The 16043-nt window shown below is 39.7% G+C and overlaps 2 protein-coding genes across 5 annotated transcripts in view; both read left to right on the plus strand.

Moving 5' to 3' along the window:
• The first annotated feature begins 1491 nt into the window (after positions 1-1491).
• Positions 1492-9104, plus strand: wdr89 (WD repeat domain 89). The gene is made up of 2 exons (XM_050062511.1): positions 1492-1680; positions 3034-9104. The coding sequence occupies exon 2, from the start codon at positions 3064-3066 to the stop codon at positions 4198-4200; it is 1137 nt and encodes a 378-aa protein (XP_049918468.1). The 5' UTR covers positions 1492-1680; positions 3034-3063; the 3' UTR covers positions 4201-9104.
• Positions 9105-12701: 3597 nt separating this feature from the next.
• The window catches only part of ppp2r5eb (protein phosphatase 2, regulatory subunit B', epsilon isoform b), a 61815-nt gene continuing 58473 nt past the window's right edge, over positions 12702-16043 (plus strand). For 2 of the 4 annotated variants that reach the window (XM_050062505.1, XM_050062506.1), the window contains exon 1: positions 12702-13293. In XM_050062505.1, the coding sequence (XP_049918462.1) occupies positions 13265-13293 (29 nt within the window). In that variant the 5' untranslated portion in view covers positions 12702-13264. The remainder of the gene's footprint in view (positions 13294-16043) is intronic. The other 2 variants (XM_050062508.1, XM_050062507.1) reach the window with 2 other exon arrangements.

Raw genomic sequence — 16043 nt, forward strand, 5'->3', positions numbered from 1 at the left:
TCGGGTGGCGTGTCAGCAACACTGAGAGCACGCAGGTTGTGGGTAAATGTCTGTGCATGTTTGATTGGTTAAGACTAAACCAAAGACACTTGCTGCCTCTGAGGACGAGGTGGAGCGGACAGTTAAAAGATGTTTTTTGAAATCTGATAAGATTTTTTGGTGAGTGTTAACCAAAGGAAGTTACGTACTTCAGTGTCTTTCCTGTGACTGTGAGAGCAGCTTGTTACCATGCTGAGTTCAAGGTCCACCTACTGATGTTTAAACCCTCTCACTGTTCCAGGATCAGACATTAATACTCTCTGTCTGCATGGAAAACTTTACACAATAAGCATTATTTTACTGCAGTATTTCAGGTCACAGCAGGTCAGTGTCAGCCTGTAGAGTTATACATTAATTATCTTTAACTCTGAAGAATATATGGAGTCAAGATGTGAGGAGACATGTAGAAGAAGACACTGTGTACACCAAGTGTATGAGTCATATTTTCTCCTCCCTCCAGCGTCTCCTCTGAGTCTGAACTGACAGTAAAAATCTCCACAGGTTAAAACTGAGGTTTTATTTAATTTGTTTGTGTCACTTCAGATTTGGGTCAGATGGAAAGCTCTAAGGCTTCATTCACTGAGAGAACTGAAAGCTGCTGCTCCCCCCTGCTGGACGGCTGAGGACTCACACCTGAACTAAACTACAGATGTGTCGTTAGGACTGGGCCCAGATGGCATCAGATTCTTTTACTGTAAAGAAGTTTTCGCATTTCTTGTACAAAAGAAAAGATGATGAATTGAGCTCATTTAAATGATTTAAATAGAGAGTTTTAGTGTCCTATGGTGGTGCAAATGTTGGTTCAAAATTTTTAATACTGACAAAAATAAAGTAAAATATAGTGATAAAATAAAAGTTTGGTATTATTTGTCCTTTTTTTCTAGCAAGCTAGAATATTTGAAATTTTAAAGAATTTTAAATAATAATAATAATAATAATAATAAGGAGAAGTAAGAAAAATATATTTCTATTCCAATTTATAATCCAGTGTCAGCTTGTATATGTCTAAAAAAAAATTAAAAAAATAATATAATATAAAAATAATTCATGAATATTTCTTAAAATCCCTCTACAGTGAATGATGAAATGATTTTTACACTGGAGAAAACTTTTTTTTACTTAAAACAAAATCTATAGCCCAAATGTTATATTAATTTGAACACAACTACTTCATATCTGCAGAGAAGTTATTGAAGGGAAAACACTTGTTCAAACTCCCCCTAAAAATAAAGTTAAACAAAAATTAAAACAAAGTAATATTATGTTGTAGCAAAGGTTAACGAGTATTATTTATTATAGGCTTTATATTATAAACGATATTGTATAGGTAATACCTTTTAACAACCCTTTGTGACTTTTTTAACAGCAGCGGAACCATTAACAGCGGAACCATTTATTGAAGGAAGGTTCCCACCCGGCTGTAAATATTGTCACACCGACCATTTCCTCCATGCTTGTTTTGAGCAGAAGTAGTGTGATGACATTTTTGGTGCTTTTCCCAACGTTTTTGACTAAATTTAATGTTAAAATAATTCATAATATTTTCTAAGTGTTTTGTCCAAAATGGCGACGGACGTGTCCCAGTAGTCTACAGAGTTTACGGCTGTTTCTCCTTAATATTCGGACATTTCTACCGAGTAGGTAGGTTAAAAGTAACAACACGTTTCACACTAATAACAACACATAACATATTGATAATAACACCAAACACACAGACACAATTTTTGATTAAAACTGTGATTATGACCCGAATTTAGCTCCAATCTGTCAAAGGTGAAGAAGCTAACACCAAACTTCATTTTCAAAAATGTATATTTTTTCTGTTTCTTCATTTAACGGCAAATATAAACATCACATTAAATACAACTTAAACTCTTATTAATAAATATGCAGCGTGGCTTAATTCGGCATAAGCTACATCCACCACAAGACAAGCTATTACGGTGAAAGAGGGTGGAAATACTATCAATAATATCTATATATTACTGGAAATACTATATTATAACTATCGTTTATTGTACTTACTGTATGCCGAATTGCAAAGTGGTTTCTAATTATTAAAAACACATTAAAATGATACCTTAATGTGCACATAGCCGTGGTCAATAAGCAAGCATACATTAAAGGATCAACATTTTGATTTGAGTCTTGTCACAGAATGGGAGGTGACGTTTTCACTGTTTTTTTGTACATTATATTTTATATATCAGAAAAAAGTTTTTTGCAAAGTAGGTTTTCGCATAAAAGGAATTTGCTTTGGTGCATCGGTAGGGGACATATAGAACTACAAAAATAAAATGAAAATGTTTAAGAAATACCACTAAAATAGATCAAGATGAACTTTATTGTTCCATAGAGTGGGACATTTGTCTTGAGCCCTGCACCCATACTGCAGCCATAGAAATACAACATACAACATAGTACATAGACAAATCAACATTATACCCAGTGTAGCAGTAAGAAACACGAAAAGATAGATAAATAAATAACATCATATGCTAAAAAATGCAATTCAGCAACTCGTCATAATCCAATGCCAGATCTGACTTTATCTGCTGTTGTTTAAAAACTTTACAGACAGAGGTATGAATGAATTTTTAAATCTGCTCAGTCTGTAACCAGGCGCTCTAAATCTCCTCCCAGAGGGCAGCAGCTCGTACTCTGTACGCAGAACATGAGGGGATGCATTGATGATCTTATCGGCTCGACTGAGAGTAACCTGTCCAAAAATAGACTGCATCGAAACGTGCTCTTTGACACCTATTATTTTCCACACAGTGTGGATCAATTGAAACAGTTTGTTTTATTACTGCACAGAGAGGTGACCGAACCAAGCTGTGTGCTCGGCAGGAATGTGCAAAAATATATTCGAGGGGATGTGCAAAAGTTTTAAGACTACAAATATGATGGGTGTTTTTTTCTGAGAGATTTCATGGAGTAGCTGTGGCTGCTGAGATGCAGCTCTAAATTTGTGTTTTTCTTCTTCCTGTCCAGTGTGGTTGAATCTCTTAATGCTGAGCTGCCATGGAGGGTTTGGAGGAGAAGCTCAAAGGTCTGTCCATCGCTCGGCGGTCTCGCCCAGAGGAACCCACCTACCTGCTGAACGTCGCCCTGCAGCCGGCCGGCCTGCTGGCTGTGTCCTGCTCCAACTTCACCGTCCACCTCCACAACAAGGACACCCTGAATATGGTGGGAGAGTATCAGGGCCACAGTGGGTCGATCTGTGGGGTTGTTTTCTCCCACACCTCCCCTGACCTCCTCTACTCTGGTTCTGCTGATGGGACAGTACAGGCGTGGGACGTCCGCCGTCCCGGGTCAGACGCAGCCCAGGTGTTTAAAAGTGACCCGTCACACAGCTACTGCAGCTTCGACCTGAGCTGCAGCGACACACTGCTGTGTGCAGGCACCGAGCAGATCAACGATGAAGACAGCTTCCTGGTTTTCTGGGACGTCAGGAAACCAGGTGGTGCGCTCCTCGGGGTGTATTCTGAGTCACACAGTGATGACATCACACAGGTGTGCTTCCACCCTCGAGACAAAGACCGCCTGGCATCCAGCTCCACAGACGGCCTTGTTAATGTGTTTGACCTGAGCCGAGGAGCGGAGGAGGAGGCGCTGCTGGCCACCTGTAATAGCGACTCGTCTGCCGGCTCCGTCTGTTGGTCCGGAGCGGACTACACCCAGCTGCTGTGCCTCAGCCACGATGAGGGGCTGCACCTGTGGGATCTGGGTCAGCTGGACACAGACGAGCCTCTCACTGTTTTCAGCACCTCTGACGCTCGCAGCCTGACTGTGCTGGCTGATGGGGGAGGCGTAGATTACCTGGTCGGAGGGAGCTGGCTGGAGGAGGCCCAGAAGCTGCTGGTGGTCGGAGGGAAGAACAGCGGGGACCTCCACCTGATGGAGTGTGACGACAGGGGGCTTCGCCTGCTCAGGACCCTCAAGGACGGCCACACCTCCACTGTACGCTGCTTCCTCTGGGATGCGGCGGGGGAGGCTCTGGTCACTGGGGGTGAGGATGCTCAGCTGTTGCTATGGAAACCGGGAGGGGAGGAGCTCATGAAAGGGAAAAAGGAGTCCTTGAAGAGCGAATCAGCTTTGAGAGTCAAATCAAGACCACATAAAAAACACGGCTACCAGAGAGAAAAGAAGGCAGCGTAGCCAAGGATGGAAATGTCAAACACTGAGTCACACTAACTGGACTCTGGTGGCAGCTCACTCCTGTGCCAACGTTTTATTCCTGAGAGAAATCAAATTCAAACTTGATAAAGAACATTCTGCACTCAGGAAAAAGAATTCTTTGTGCTCGAAAAGCCACTAACTTTGGTGATTACACAAAAGGTCTGGTCACTTAACATTTCTGTCCTCTGAGTGTTCGCTCAGATGGACAAATCCAAGTGTGTGTTTCCTGTTTCAGTGTGATCTCCAGCTGCTCCTGCTCCTTTGTTCAGCTTTGACCAGACGAATGTGCTCAAACACTGAAGCTCTGTGTCTGAAAATGAAGAAATTATTATCTGAGCGTGCTTTATCACTATATTTAATACATTGTGTTTACAATCTGTGATCGCTGTCATCGTTATTTATTTAATACCTGCATCAGAATGTGACATCACGTCCTCTTAAAGGTCTAGTGTGCAGGATTTAGTGCCATCTAGTGGTGAGGTTGCAGAATGCAACCAATGCATACTTCTACCGTGTGCCAAGTGTGTAGGGCAGGCGTGTTAAACATACGGCCAGGGCCAGAACCAGCCCATCAAAGGGTCCAATCCAGCCCACTGGATGACCTTGCACACTTCATGGTGATACACTTGTGAAGGTTAAGAAGTGCCAGGTTTCAGGAGCAAGTTAAACAGCGAGTAGCTTTCATCCTGTAAATTGAAAATAAGTTTGACAACCCTGGTGTCGGGGAGAAACGGTGGCCAATGCGAAAAAGGCAAATGGCCCTTTCTAGAGCTAGTGTTTGGTTTGTCCTTTCTGGACCACTGTTGCCTCAGTCCAGACCTTCGAATCAGCCCACTCCACCAAGTTCAAGTTGACTAATTTGTGACATTGTGACATGAAACAACAACAACAGTTGAAATGAAACAACAATTGTGAGTGCTTTTAACATCATAGACACTGCTATTGAGGCTGTTCTTAATCGACATGTCTTCTTAATACCGCCCAACATCGTAGTTTGTTTTTTATTCGTTCTCGATAATATCGGCACGTCATTGATATCGGCCGATATTGGCTTTAAAATTAAATACCGGAATCAGCCAACATGCATGATAATATCAGTATATCATTGGTGTTAATATGCTTACGTTTGCATATTTGTTGCATTTATACAGGTAACTCTATACAACAGGCGGTATAAACTTTTACACGTTAAGAGGAATGGGGGGACTCTTATTGTGGAGGGAACAGGAAGTGCACTTATTATTGTGGCGCCTGAAGCATGTTGTTAAAATGGCTGTTGCCAATAACGGAGCAGTTGAGTCACCTTAAAAAGTTGACAAGTAATAATTGGTATCGACCGATATCGACCAAATCAGCCATCATGCTTTTTCTAAGTTAGCATGATGAATGAATATTACGTACATTGAAAAGTATTGTATGTTTCCATCTGCTGGTGGGCCGTCATGATAAAAGTATACATGTATAATATGATGTTAATTCCACTAGAGAAGAGACTTGATGATCACTAAAATTAGGTGGGAAAAAAGTAGATATATTGATATCGGTATGTATTATCAGTCAAATGAGTTGTTTGGTATCTGCATATTGGATACCAGCAAAAAATCCATCACCGTGCATCCCTGCTTCGCTCCACTCCACTCTCAAAATCAAGTAGTCAAAACAGGTATGTTGGCATAGCTGCGCATCAGTATGGAGTTAAAATGACGTTAGATTTGGACGTATACTTTGGTCTCTAGTGACTGAATTAGGGAAACTCAAAACCCCGTCCCTCATGGAAATCAATAGAGTGGACACAATGTCACACCCAAAAAGTAAACAGAGTATAGAGAGTTGACACCTCTGTCTGATATCAGGCAAAAGCCACTGTAGAAACAACATGGCGGACTCTGTGGAAAAGGACTTGCTGTGTATGTAGATATAAACGTCTCATTCTAAGGTAACGGTAACACAATTCTTTGTTTCAGGTGATTATAAACTAATGAAAACATAATTAACAAAAATATTATATCCATTTCTGCCCATATAGTCCCCTAAATCCTGCACACTTGACTTTTAAGGGGTACAGTTTGTTTAACAGAAATATAATATGACCGTACCTTCACACCTGGTCTTAACATTTGATCTGTATACATTATGTTCATACTGACATCTGATCCTCTGACCTTTGTTTTCACACCTGGTATTAATAAGTGATCCTGTTATCTTGATTCTGCCCGTACTATGATCAGATCCAGGTAGAGCTGGTGAAAGGAGAGCAATGGGGGGTGCTACGACATGCAAGGTTAGGGTCAAGTTACAGAAGGTGACCGGTAATTGCAAACTGAGAAGTAGCCCACCTTTAGGTGTGGTCTGACCCATTCAGTCACACTCTCACTGCAATGCAATCTGCATGCATTAAAGGGTTACTGTGGTGTTTTCAACTTGGAGTCTATTTTCACATTTTTGGGTGTAAGTGACTAATGAAAACAATAATTCTTGTGAAAGTGGTTCTGTTTACGTCCTATGTAACGTTACATCACATAACAAAATATATAGTTGGTGAATAGGGTGTAATGATACATCGATCTGGATCAATATATCAATTCAAGGATTTAAAACAAGGATTTAAAAGAATGGCGTACTACTTAATTTGATGGTGCACAAATGCCCCCAGTAGTTGTACTTGTTTTTGCTATGGACAGGCTCAGATTGTTACTATAAGGGGCTGTACACATGCCGCGTCTTTAACCACCTGGAAAATGCAAGGTCAGGTGCGGGGAGCTACTTTTATGAGCAAACTTTCAGGAGCGCAGTGGCAGGTTGCGTCTGAGGTTGGGAACACGTGTGTGCCTTTGAGTGTGCCTGCATTGAAAACAATGAATTTGAGCGTGCAAAAAACGTGGCATGTGCACAGCCCCTAAGTGTCCAACAATTTAAGCAAAGGATTCCTACAGAGATAGACCTTTTTTTTTAAAGAGTATGGTCATTTTTGTTTAGCCAGAAACAGCCTGAAATTGCTGTTGCGGAAATGACCAGACTCCATTTAAAAAAAACAGTAATTTTAGCGTGTACAGAGGCAGCATATTTTAATATTTAACTAAGTGAATTGATTGTTTATTTCAACCGAACCAGAGTTGATGATTGTTGGAACAGTGGAAAGACGAACCAAGATAGTTTTTGTGGGTTTTATTTTGTTTCTGTTGGCTTTGAATGAAGTGTGTTTAACGATGACAAAATTACTGTTTATTTAAATGGAGTCTGGCTGGTTTGACCATAGCTATCTTGGCTGTTTGTGATTAAACAAAAAGGATCTTACTCTTTGACAAAAAGGTCTTTTTCTGTAGGGATCCTGTCTAGAATGTTGTCAGACATTTAATATAACAATCTGAGCCTGTCAGTGGCAAAAACAGACACTTTTAAAGGGACGTAAATTTAAACTGATGACGTACAATTGCCCTTAGAGATTACATTGCAGCTGGTTTTGCTGCTATCGGATACAGCAGTCTCTCTCAATACAGGACCAGTGTCAAAAACTGATGTTCCTATCAGTCATCTAGACACAGAAACATGGGAAAAAAGGGTCTGAGTTGAAAAATACTCAAATCACCCTTTAACATCTTCATTAACCTGTTTATTTAATCCAGATTGCTATCCAGATACAAACTGAATGTTAATACAAGGTGGAAGCGAGATCTTGTGTCTCAACAACATGCTACATACCAGATCTGAGCAGGTTTTGTGTGTGAAGTATGTTCACGATGGAAAAGTGACAAAACTCGCCAAAACTTAAAAACTTAAATTCCTTTGATTTTTGAGTCAAGTGTTGATGGAATAGTTTTTCCATCAATGAGAGGCACAAAGGAAACACAAGAAGCACTCAGAGCAGCTCCAGGAGGATCTCACAAAACCAACCAAACAAACAAAATCATTAAATATTTGTCAAAAGATTTTGTTTGTTTCTCTTTGTGAAGTTTAATTGCCGGTGGTTCTGCGAAGTTTGATCGACAACCGTCGGCGCACGTCTTGCATAACTTTACTGTCACGACAAAACAGTGACGTACATTGATTTCTAACTGACAAAACAATTTACTGTGAATCTTAGCATGCAGCTGGGACACAAATGAGGCTTCTCTGTTTTTTTAAATTAAGATTTTTACCAAGTTGTCAAACTGTCCACCATTGTGACATTTAGTCGTTGTAATATTCCTCCTTTAAAGCTGCAGCAGGACGACTGTAATTACTGCATCACATCCTGAAAGTCACCTGAGCCTCTCGGCACAGCAGGATCGCGCTGAGAGCAGCTTTCACTCTCAAATAGCAAAGAGTGGAATAACATGATTGGCAGTGCGAGTGTGCGTCTGTGTTCCTGAGCGTGACTGCAGAGAAATCCTGCAGAGATCGAGGCTGTTACTGCAAAATCACATGAGAGACATTAAAGGTTCTCTGTGGTGATTCAGTGATCTTTGTACGGGGGCTTTTATTTATTGAGCACCTTGTTATAATGAAAGGAAACACATATTTGTGAGGTGAGCAGACAGGCTGAGTCATTAAATTATTAAACGCAGATGAACTGAAGAGATTCATTCTGGAAAAGATGAAGTGTTACATGAAGACAAAGTGCATTTGTCGAGCAGTGATAGTAAAACCACTGGTGCAGATCAGGTTCATGTTTTTAGGTTTTTCAAAGCAGTTCATTGTTTTTTTTCTTAATGATACCTTTCACTTGACTAATTTGACGGTTACATGTTTTAATAAGATTATTGAAAAGTCACTGTGCAGTTGTACAAACAGGAACTACACCTGCTTTTTAACGTTGATACTGAAAGTATATTATCCATTTTGAGTATATGGTCTTTAATGTGTGTTAAATAGGCTATTTATAAGATGGATTTATTTCCCAAAATAAATTATACATTTGAACCCTTTTCATCTCATGGCTTTTGCTTTTTGGAAGTGGATAGAAATGTTTAAAAAAGTAGTCATATTTTTCCAAAGATTTACATTGTTTGTCAGGTCGAGCTGTGACGCCACCAGAATTAAGAGGAGAGTCTGTTATTTAAAAGCAGCTCTTATTTTTTAACAGGTTATTCAGGTGCTGTTCTTGTACTTCTTTATTACATGAATAATTTAGTTTCACAAAAAAGAGACATATTGTACTTTTTACACCTCTCCAGTTATTCGGCATCTACTCTAGTATAATTACTTTGCACATTTAGATTTAAAAAGCCTTTATGTATGAGCTATTACGTATTAGTTACAACCTTCTACTATTAGTTAGCCCACATCTCCAACTGTTTAGTTATTAAATGTCCCCTGTGACTGTTTTACTATTATGTATGATATCATTAGATCATTATTCCTCCTGTATTCATGTAAAAACCAGGATTTTACTGTTAAGTAGGTTTTATTTGGCTCATTTTTAAACTAAGAAAAGCAGCAAATCTTTTACATTCGTGAAGCTGAAAACGTGAAAAACGACTTCAACCGCCAAAATAGTTGCTAATTAATTTTATGTCGATGAAGTAACTGATTTATCGACTAATCGCTCCAGCGGTACTTGTTTAAACTCTTGGGAAGCTTGAATTATAACAAAATATCATACTTTATAAACTCTCCTTCTGTTTTGTTCACAGGAATCTTAATTTGAAAAGTAACTAAAGCTGTCAGAGAAATGCAGTGAAGAGAAAAAGTACAGTATCTCCCTCTGAGATGTAATAAAGTTTGCATTAAAGAAGGGACTCAAGGGAAGAACGAGTACATCAGATGTGTATTGCAGTAAAGTTCTTGTTGCATTCCACCACTGGTGTAGGGAACACGTTGTTCACCCTTCACTCCGCCTACATTTACGGCCATGGACGTGCGCCAGCATTAGCTATATTTATACTTCTTTACTTTTACTTCTTATGTAACTTTTATAGATCAGGACTTTTACTAGTAATTGAGTATTTTTTTTAACTTTTACGTAAGTATTCTGCACTGTAAGTGCAGTAGCCTACTACATTGTACACACTTGAGCAAATAGTAATATAGCAGAGCTGGGCAGTATGTCTGTATTGTATCAATATCATGATATAAGACTAGATATCGTCTTAGATTTTAAATATCGCAAGTGTTTTCTTTTCTTGTTTTTAACGTACTGTAATTTTCTCAGCTTACGAGACTGTTCAAGTTCTATTATTTGCCTTTACGGGCTTATTACAGGCGATATCACCTCCGCATCACTGATAATTATTAATCAAAAATCCTGTTGTGTAAATATTATGTGAAAGCACCAATAGTCAACCCTACATTATTGTCACACTATGAATGTTGAGTTATTCGCCAAAAACTTTTTCTCCATATCACGGCAGCCCTGTTTTGTTGTTGTTTTTTTCTGCCAGTATTTTTCTAGCAAGGCTGCAAAATGGGAATGCAGAAACTTTTCTTTACATTTATGAACAAAAAGGTTTTATTTTTTTAACAATTGGAAAAAAGTAGGAATCTGCAGGTAGTCAAAAGTGAGCCACCCTTCAACCCCCTACATGTACGCCCATGGACGTGCCCCTGCATTAGCTATATTTATACTTCTGTACTTTTACTTCTTAAAGGGAAATTTCGGTTTATTTCAACCCGTCTCCTATCGTCCTAACTTTGTTTCAAGTGACTAGTGACATAGAAATAATAGTTAGCATGTTAGCCGTTAGCCTAGATACAGCCGGGGCGCATAGTAGCGTCAGACCTGTTAAAACGTAAGTGAACGGGCAACCTTCAAGTGCAAAGTTAGTCCACTAAACAAGCTTTTTCTCCACAAAGACCACCTCATATCGTTAGGATAAATGTCAGAGAACATATAGAAAACGACATGTAAACGTGTTGTCGTACCTTACCGGTGTGCTGCCATGTTTGTTTACCATTTAGCTCCGCTTTCCAAAGCTTGCCCGTTCACTTACGTTTTAACAGGTCTGACGCTACTATGCGCCTCGGCTGTATCTAGGCTAACGGCTAACATGCTAACTACTATTTCTATGTCACTAGTCATTTGAAACAAATTTAGGACGATAGGAGACGGGTTGAAATAAACCGAAATTTCCCTTTAAGTAACATTTATAGGCTAGATCAGGACTTTTACTTGTAATTGAGTAATTTTCTATTTTTACTTGAAGATACTTATACTTACAGTACATACTTCCTCCACCAATATGTCTGTAATATATTAATATCATGCTATAGATTTTGGATATCGTAAGAGTTGTCTTTTTTGGTTTTAAAAGTGTTTAAAAATTGTTCGTTTACCCACATCACTGATAATTATTTATCAAATATCTTATTATCAAAATATTATATAGTCAACCCTAGATTATTGTTGCAATATTGATATTGAGGTTTTAAGTAAAAACTAGAAAATACATTTCCTGCAGAAAATACGTGTGGATGCTGAATGAACTGAAAATAATGGCTGATAATGCAGATATAGTAGTAATAGCAGATCTAGTTGTAGTTGTAGTAGCAGCAGTACTTGCAATAGTTGAAGTAGTAGTAGTAGTAGTTAGAATAACAGTAGTAGAAGTAGTAATAGCAGTAGTTCATAATTCAAGAAGCATAAAAAGTAGAAAAAATGAAGTATAAATGTCCTTAAATAGCTGAATGTTTTGACATTTGAATAGCTTCTGTAGCTGGAAGTATGCAGAAGTAGTGATTATCAAAAGATGTACAGGAGAGGTAGTTGTAGTAGTAAAGTAGTAGTATAGTTTATATATAGTCAAGCCTACAATATCGTTGCAACATTAATATTATTATTAGAAAATATATTGGGATATTTAATTTTCTTTGTATTGTGCTGCCCTATTAAAAGTATATTATTGGTGTTTTTTGCCAGTCTGTTTCTAGCAAGGCTGCAAAGTTGGAACACAGAAACTTTTCTTAACATTTATGAGTAAAAAAAGATTTTATTTTTTAATATTCAGAAAAAAATGTATTTGCAGACAGCCAGGACAGAGCCACCTTCACACCCCCCCCCCCCCCCCACATGCACGCCCATGTCCGGTGCTCTAGCATTAGCACTACATTCATAGTAGACCTATATATGATAGTTATGTAACTCTCTTCCTGCTCACATATCCCTCTCTAATCTCCAGGTTTGCACAGAAATCCACTCTCCCCTCACACCGCTGCTGCAGCCGACTGAAAGCGTAATATCTGCACAGTAAAGCTGGGTCAAATGTGCCGTCAAAGTGCGGGTAAAGAAGTGTAGAGGCGAAGGGCTGGGCCTCGGACAGGTTTAGCCTCATTCCTGCAGCACGCTGTGTGGCGGACACTCCGCACACACTTTGCTTTCTGCCCCGATCTCTTCCCTTGTCCCTGCTGCTCCACCTACCCCACGGATCCAGAGCCTCATTTCCCTCTGCACCGTGACTGACAGCGCGTCTCGTCCAATCACACAGCGCGACAGTGCTCCCGGCGGCCAATCAGCGTCGTACGTACGATGTCGACCGCGTCAAGCACGCTTCTGTGCGTCTCTGTTATGTGTGCCATGGTCTCAACCCAGCAGTGTTGACAATAGGGTGAAAAAGAAACAGCCCCGAATTATAAACGAGCTAAGGAAAACACCAAAATCCAGGGGTTTGGGGAAGACAAGCAATTGAATCAGTAACAGGAATGTAATTGCGTTAATCTAATCGTTTTATATAGCCGTATTTTGTTATTAATGGGAGTTTGAGGATTATTCCGTTGGAAGGAAAAAGGTACTCGTGGGTTTGGCTGTTTCAGGCCAGATTTTCCTGCTGTTTTGCCGCTGCTTGGGAAAGGCTGTTTGCACCGAGCTGGAGGTAGCCTAACAGTTAGCCCGGTAGATTTCCCAAAACATAGGATAACTCCTCCGCCGCCGTCTCCGTTGCGAACCACAGAGGATCAAGGTAAAGTACTACGATTGGAGAGCTAACAGCCAACTCGGTCGGCTGCAGCTTGTCGGGCTCGGGGGTCGGGACTCGGGACGGTGTGTGTTTCCCAACCCAAGTCGGTCTGTCAGTCTGTGAGCGCTAGCTAACGGTAGCAGCATTAGCACTGCCCCCCTGTATTTACATCTGGGATGATGGGTGATCGCCCAAGTCCGCCCAGGTAACGTTACTTTATCAGCACACACATAGATTTAAGAATTGATCTATTCAATGTTTTCATATGCACTGGGAGCTAGCTGCTGGTGGCTAATATGCTAATGCTACATGTAAGCTAACCCGCGATAGCCGTAGCACTAACGTTAGCTAGCTACCTAAAATGCCGTTTTCTGAAATAAAATGGGCAGCTTTGTTAAAAGGCTGCATTGTCTTAATGTTAGTGATGTATAATTGTTTTGTGTAGTGAGAGGAGACTTCTAACTAACGGTGTAAGCGTTGAAATCAAACGCTTTGTAACGGTTAATCGGGAAGCTACCGTTGCTAGCTAGCTAGCTAACGTTAGTGAGGCTATCGCGCTGTCAAGTTTTGAATATTATGCTGCTGCCAGGCCCAACATGGCCAAGCTAACGCCAGCTCTCCTAAACGGCTTGATTTTTGACCTCATGCAGCTCATGGCCTACTTTGCTGCTCTGGTTGATAACAGTAAATAAGTAACATCAAATTACACTGTAAATTGATATAATCTTTATTATGTCATTTGGCTTAGGTGGTGGCTTAGAGGCTGATCTTTCCAGGGCAGAGCTGATGTCAGGAAAGCATTCGGCCATGGGCAGGTTTACTTAAAAGTAAAATGCTGATGTTTAATCCTACATGGGTTGAAAAAAGCCCTGTGAATCTGGCCTGGGACAAGTTTAGCTTTCCTGTCAAGTGAAGCCAACTGTCAAATGTGTGGTGATAATACGACATGAACTCTGACTGGCTTTGCACCAAGATACTGTGTCTGGCAAAGTCTAAATATGCCACAGGTCTGTCATGTTTGCTTGTAATGGACAACATTGTTTCGACATGTTGTGTTGTAGTGTGTGTTTACAACCAGGCAGAGAGAGATCATCGCCACTAATGACACTGTAGTGACATGGATGATGAGAGGTAGAAACATAGTGATGATGAGTGAGAGATACAGAAAGATAAAGATGAGGGGTGATGACCGGTGGTGAAAGAGGTACTTAGATCTTTTACACAAGTAAAAATAGCAATACTACAGTGTAGCACTACTCTATTACAAGTAAAAGCCATGCATTCAAAATCATAAGTAAAAGTACTTAAAGTATCAACATGGAAATATACTCATTATGCAGAATGTCTCATTACAAGATCAAATATAATTGGATTATAATTGATGCACTGATGTTTGGTTCACGTTAATGGCAAAGATAGTAAAAGTGCTGCTAATTTTAACCACTTTATAAACTGCTAGCTCGTGGTTTTCCCCCGTATCTCATCTTAACCTGTAATAATGCATTATATTTTGGATTATTTATCTAAATTTGCAAAGTAACTACAGTTTTAATCAGGGTTGGAAGTTAATTTTTTGGCCATCTGCCACTCTGGCTCGTGAATCCCAGTATCTACCAGCCACTCAGTAGATTACCATTGCTCTCTTGTCTGGTGAGTAAAGCAGTTCTAGCAGCCACTTGCATTATGCAGCATATTTTGCCAGCATTTAGCTGGTGGCTGGTGCTTATTTCCAACCCCGGTAGTAAATAAAGTTATAGAATAAATGTAGTGGAGAAAAAAGTGTAATATTTGCCGAAGTATAAAGTAGCAGAAAATGGAAATACTCGCTAAAAGCAGCCTTGAAATTGTTCCTAAGTACAGTACTTGAGCAAAGGTATGAAGTTACTTTCCAGTACCGATGTTTTTTTTTTTATTTCCACCGAGCCTCTGCCATGTCAGTGATGTGTGAATGACAGGAGCATGCCAGAGGCCAGGTGTGGCGTTATGCGTTACATGTGATGGTATTTGCAGTGCATGTGTGTGTTTGTGTAGGCGTACTCCTGGTTTTGGTACTGTCACGCTGGTTCACCTTGAAGGTTTTTGAATGTCACACCACGTTGAGGGCAGGTACAGCTGCTGCTGAGATAGCTCAACATCCAAAGTCTCCTGTGTTTATGATGACGCTGGTGTAGTAACTGCCTCCGTCTTATCAGCCCTGTATGGCTTTGTGTGTGTGTGTGTGTTTGAAAGTTGCTGAGTTCATTTGTTCTTGACTGTGTGAACAGTGCAATTATCCTGTGAATGAATCATACCAATTAGACGTGCTGTCAGATTGCCGCATTCAGTCAATAATGGCAACAGGAGACTTTCTGAAGAAGTGAGTAGCAGAAGGATTTGAAATGCTACATCCGGGATTCATACTGATGTAATTAGTGTTGGGACCACTTATCCATTTATCAGTAACCCTAGGATATTAATATATAAAATAACCTGTACTCTTTGTTATGCATAAATAATTTGCAGCTGTGATAAGCATGAAACTTGATTGGTAATGGCTGCAAAGTTGAAGGACTTTATGGCTTAAACTTAATACATTGCTCTAAGGACATTTTTTGTGTTTGTTGTGAATGATGCTTTAGAGGTTCCCTTTGTAATTGCAGATACTGAATATTAATCTGTTGAGTGTGTGTGCACAGTTTGCAGAGCTGAAACAGTAAGACGATTAGTCAACTGACAAAAAACCCTGCTCAAAATTTATTATTTTTCTTTTTTGTTCTTTGTCTTCAGTGAGAACAAACTGAATATTTTTGAGATTCAAACTTTTGGGTTGACAAAACATGACATTTGAAGGCATCACCAAGGGTCCTGGCAAATATTAAAGATCAAACAATTACTCAATCAACAAATAGTCTGTAGAATAATTGATATTAAGAACATTCCTTTGTTGCTTTTCAAGTAATATAAAAAAACCCTGTC

The sequence above is a fragment of the Epinephelus moara genome, chromosome 14, assembly GCF_006386435.1.
Source record: "Epinephelus moara isolate mb chromosome 14, YSFRI_EMoa_1.0, whole genome shotgun sequence".
NCBI classification, from domain to species: Eukaryota; Metazoa; Chordata; class Actinopteri; order Perciformes; family Serranidae; genus Epinephelus; species Epinephelus moara.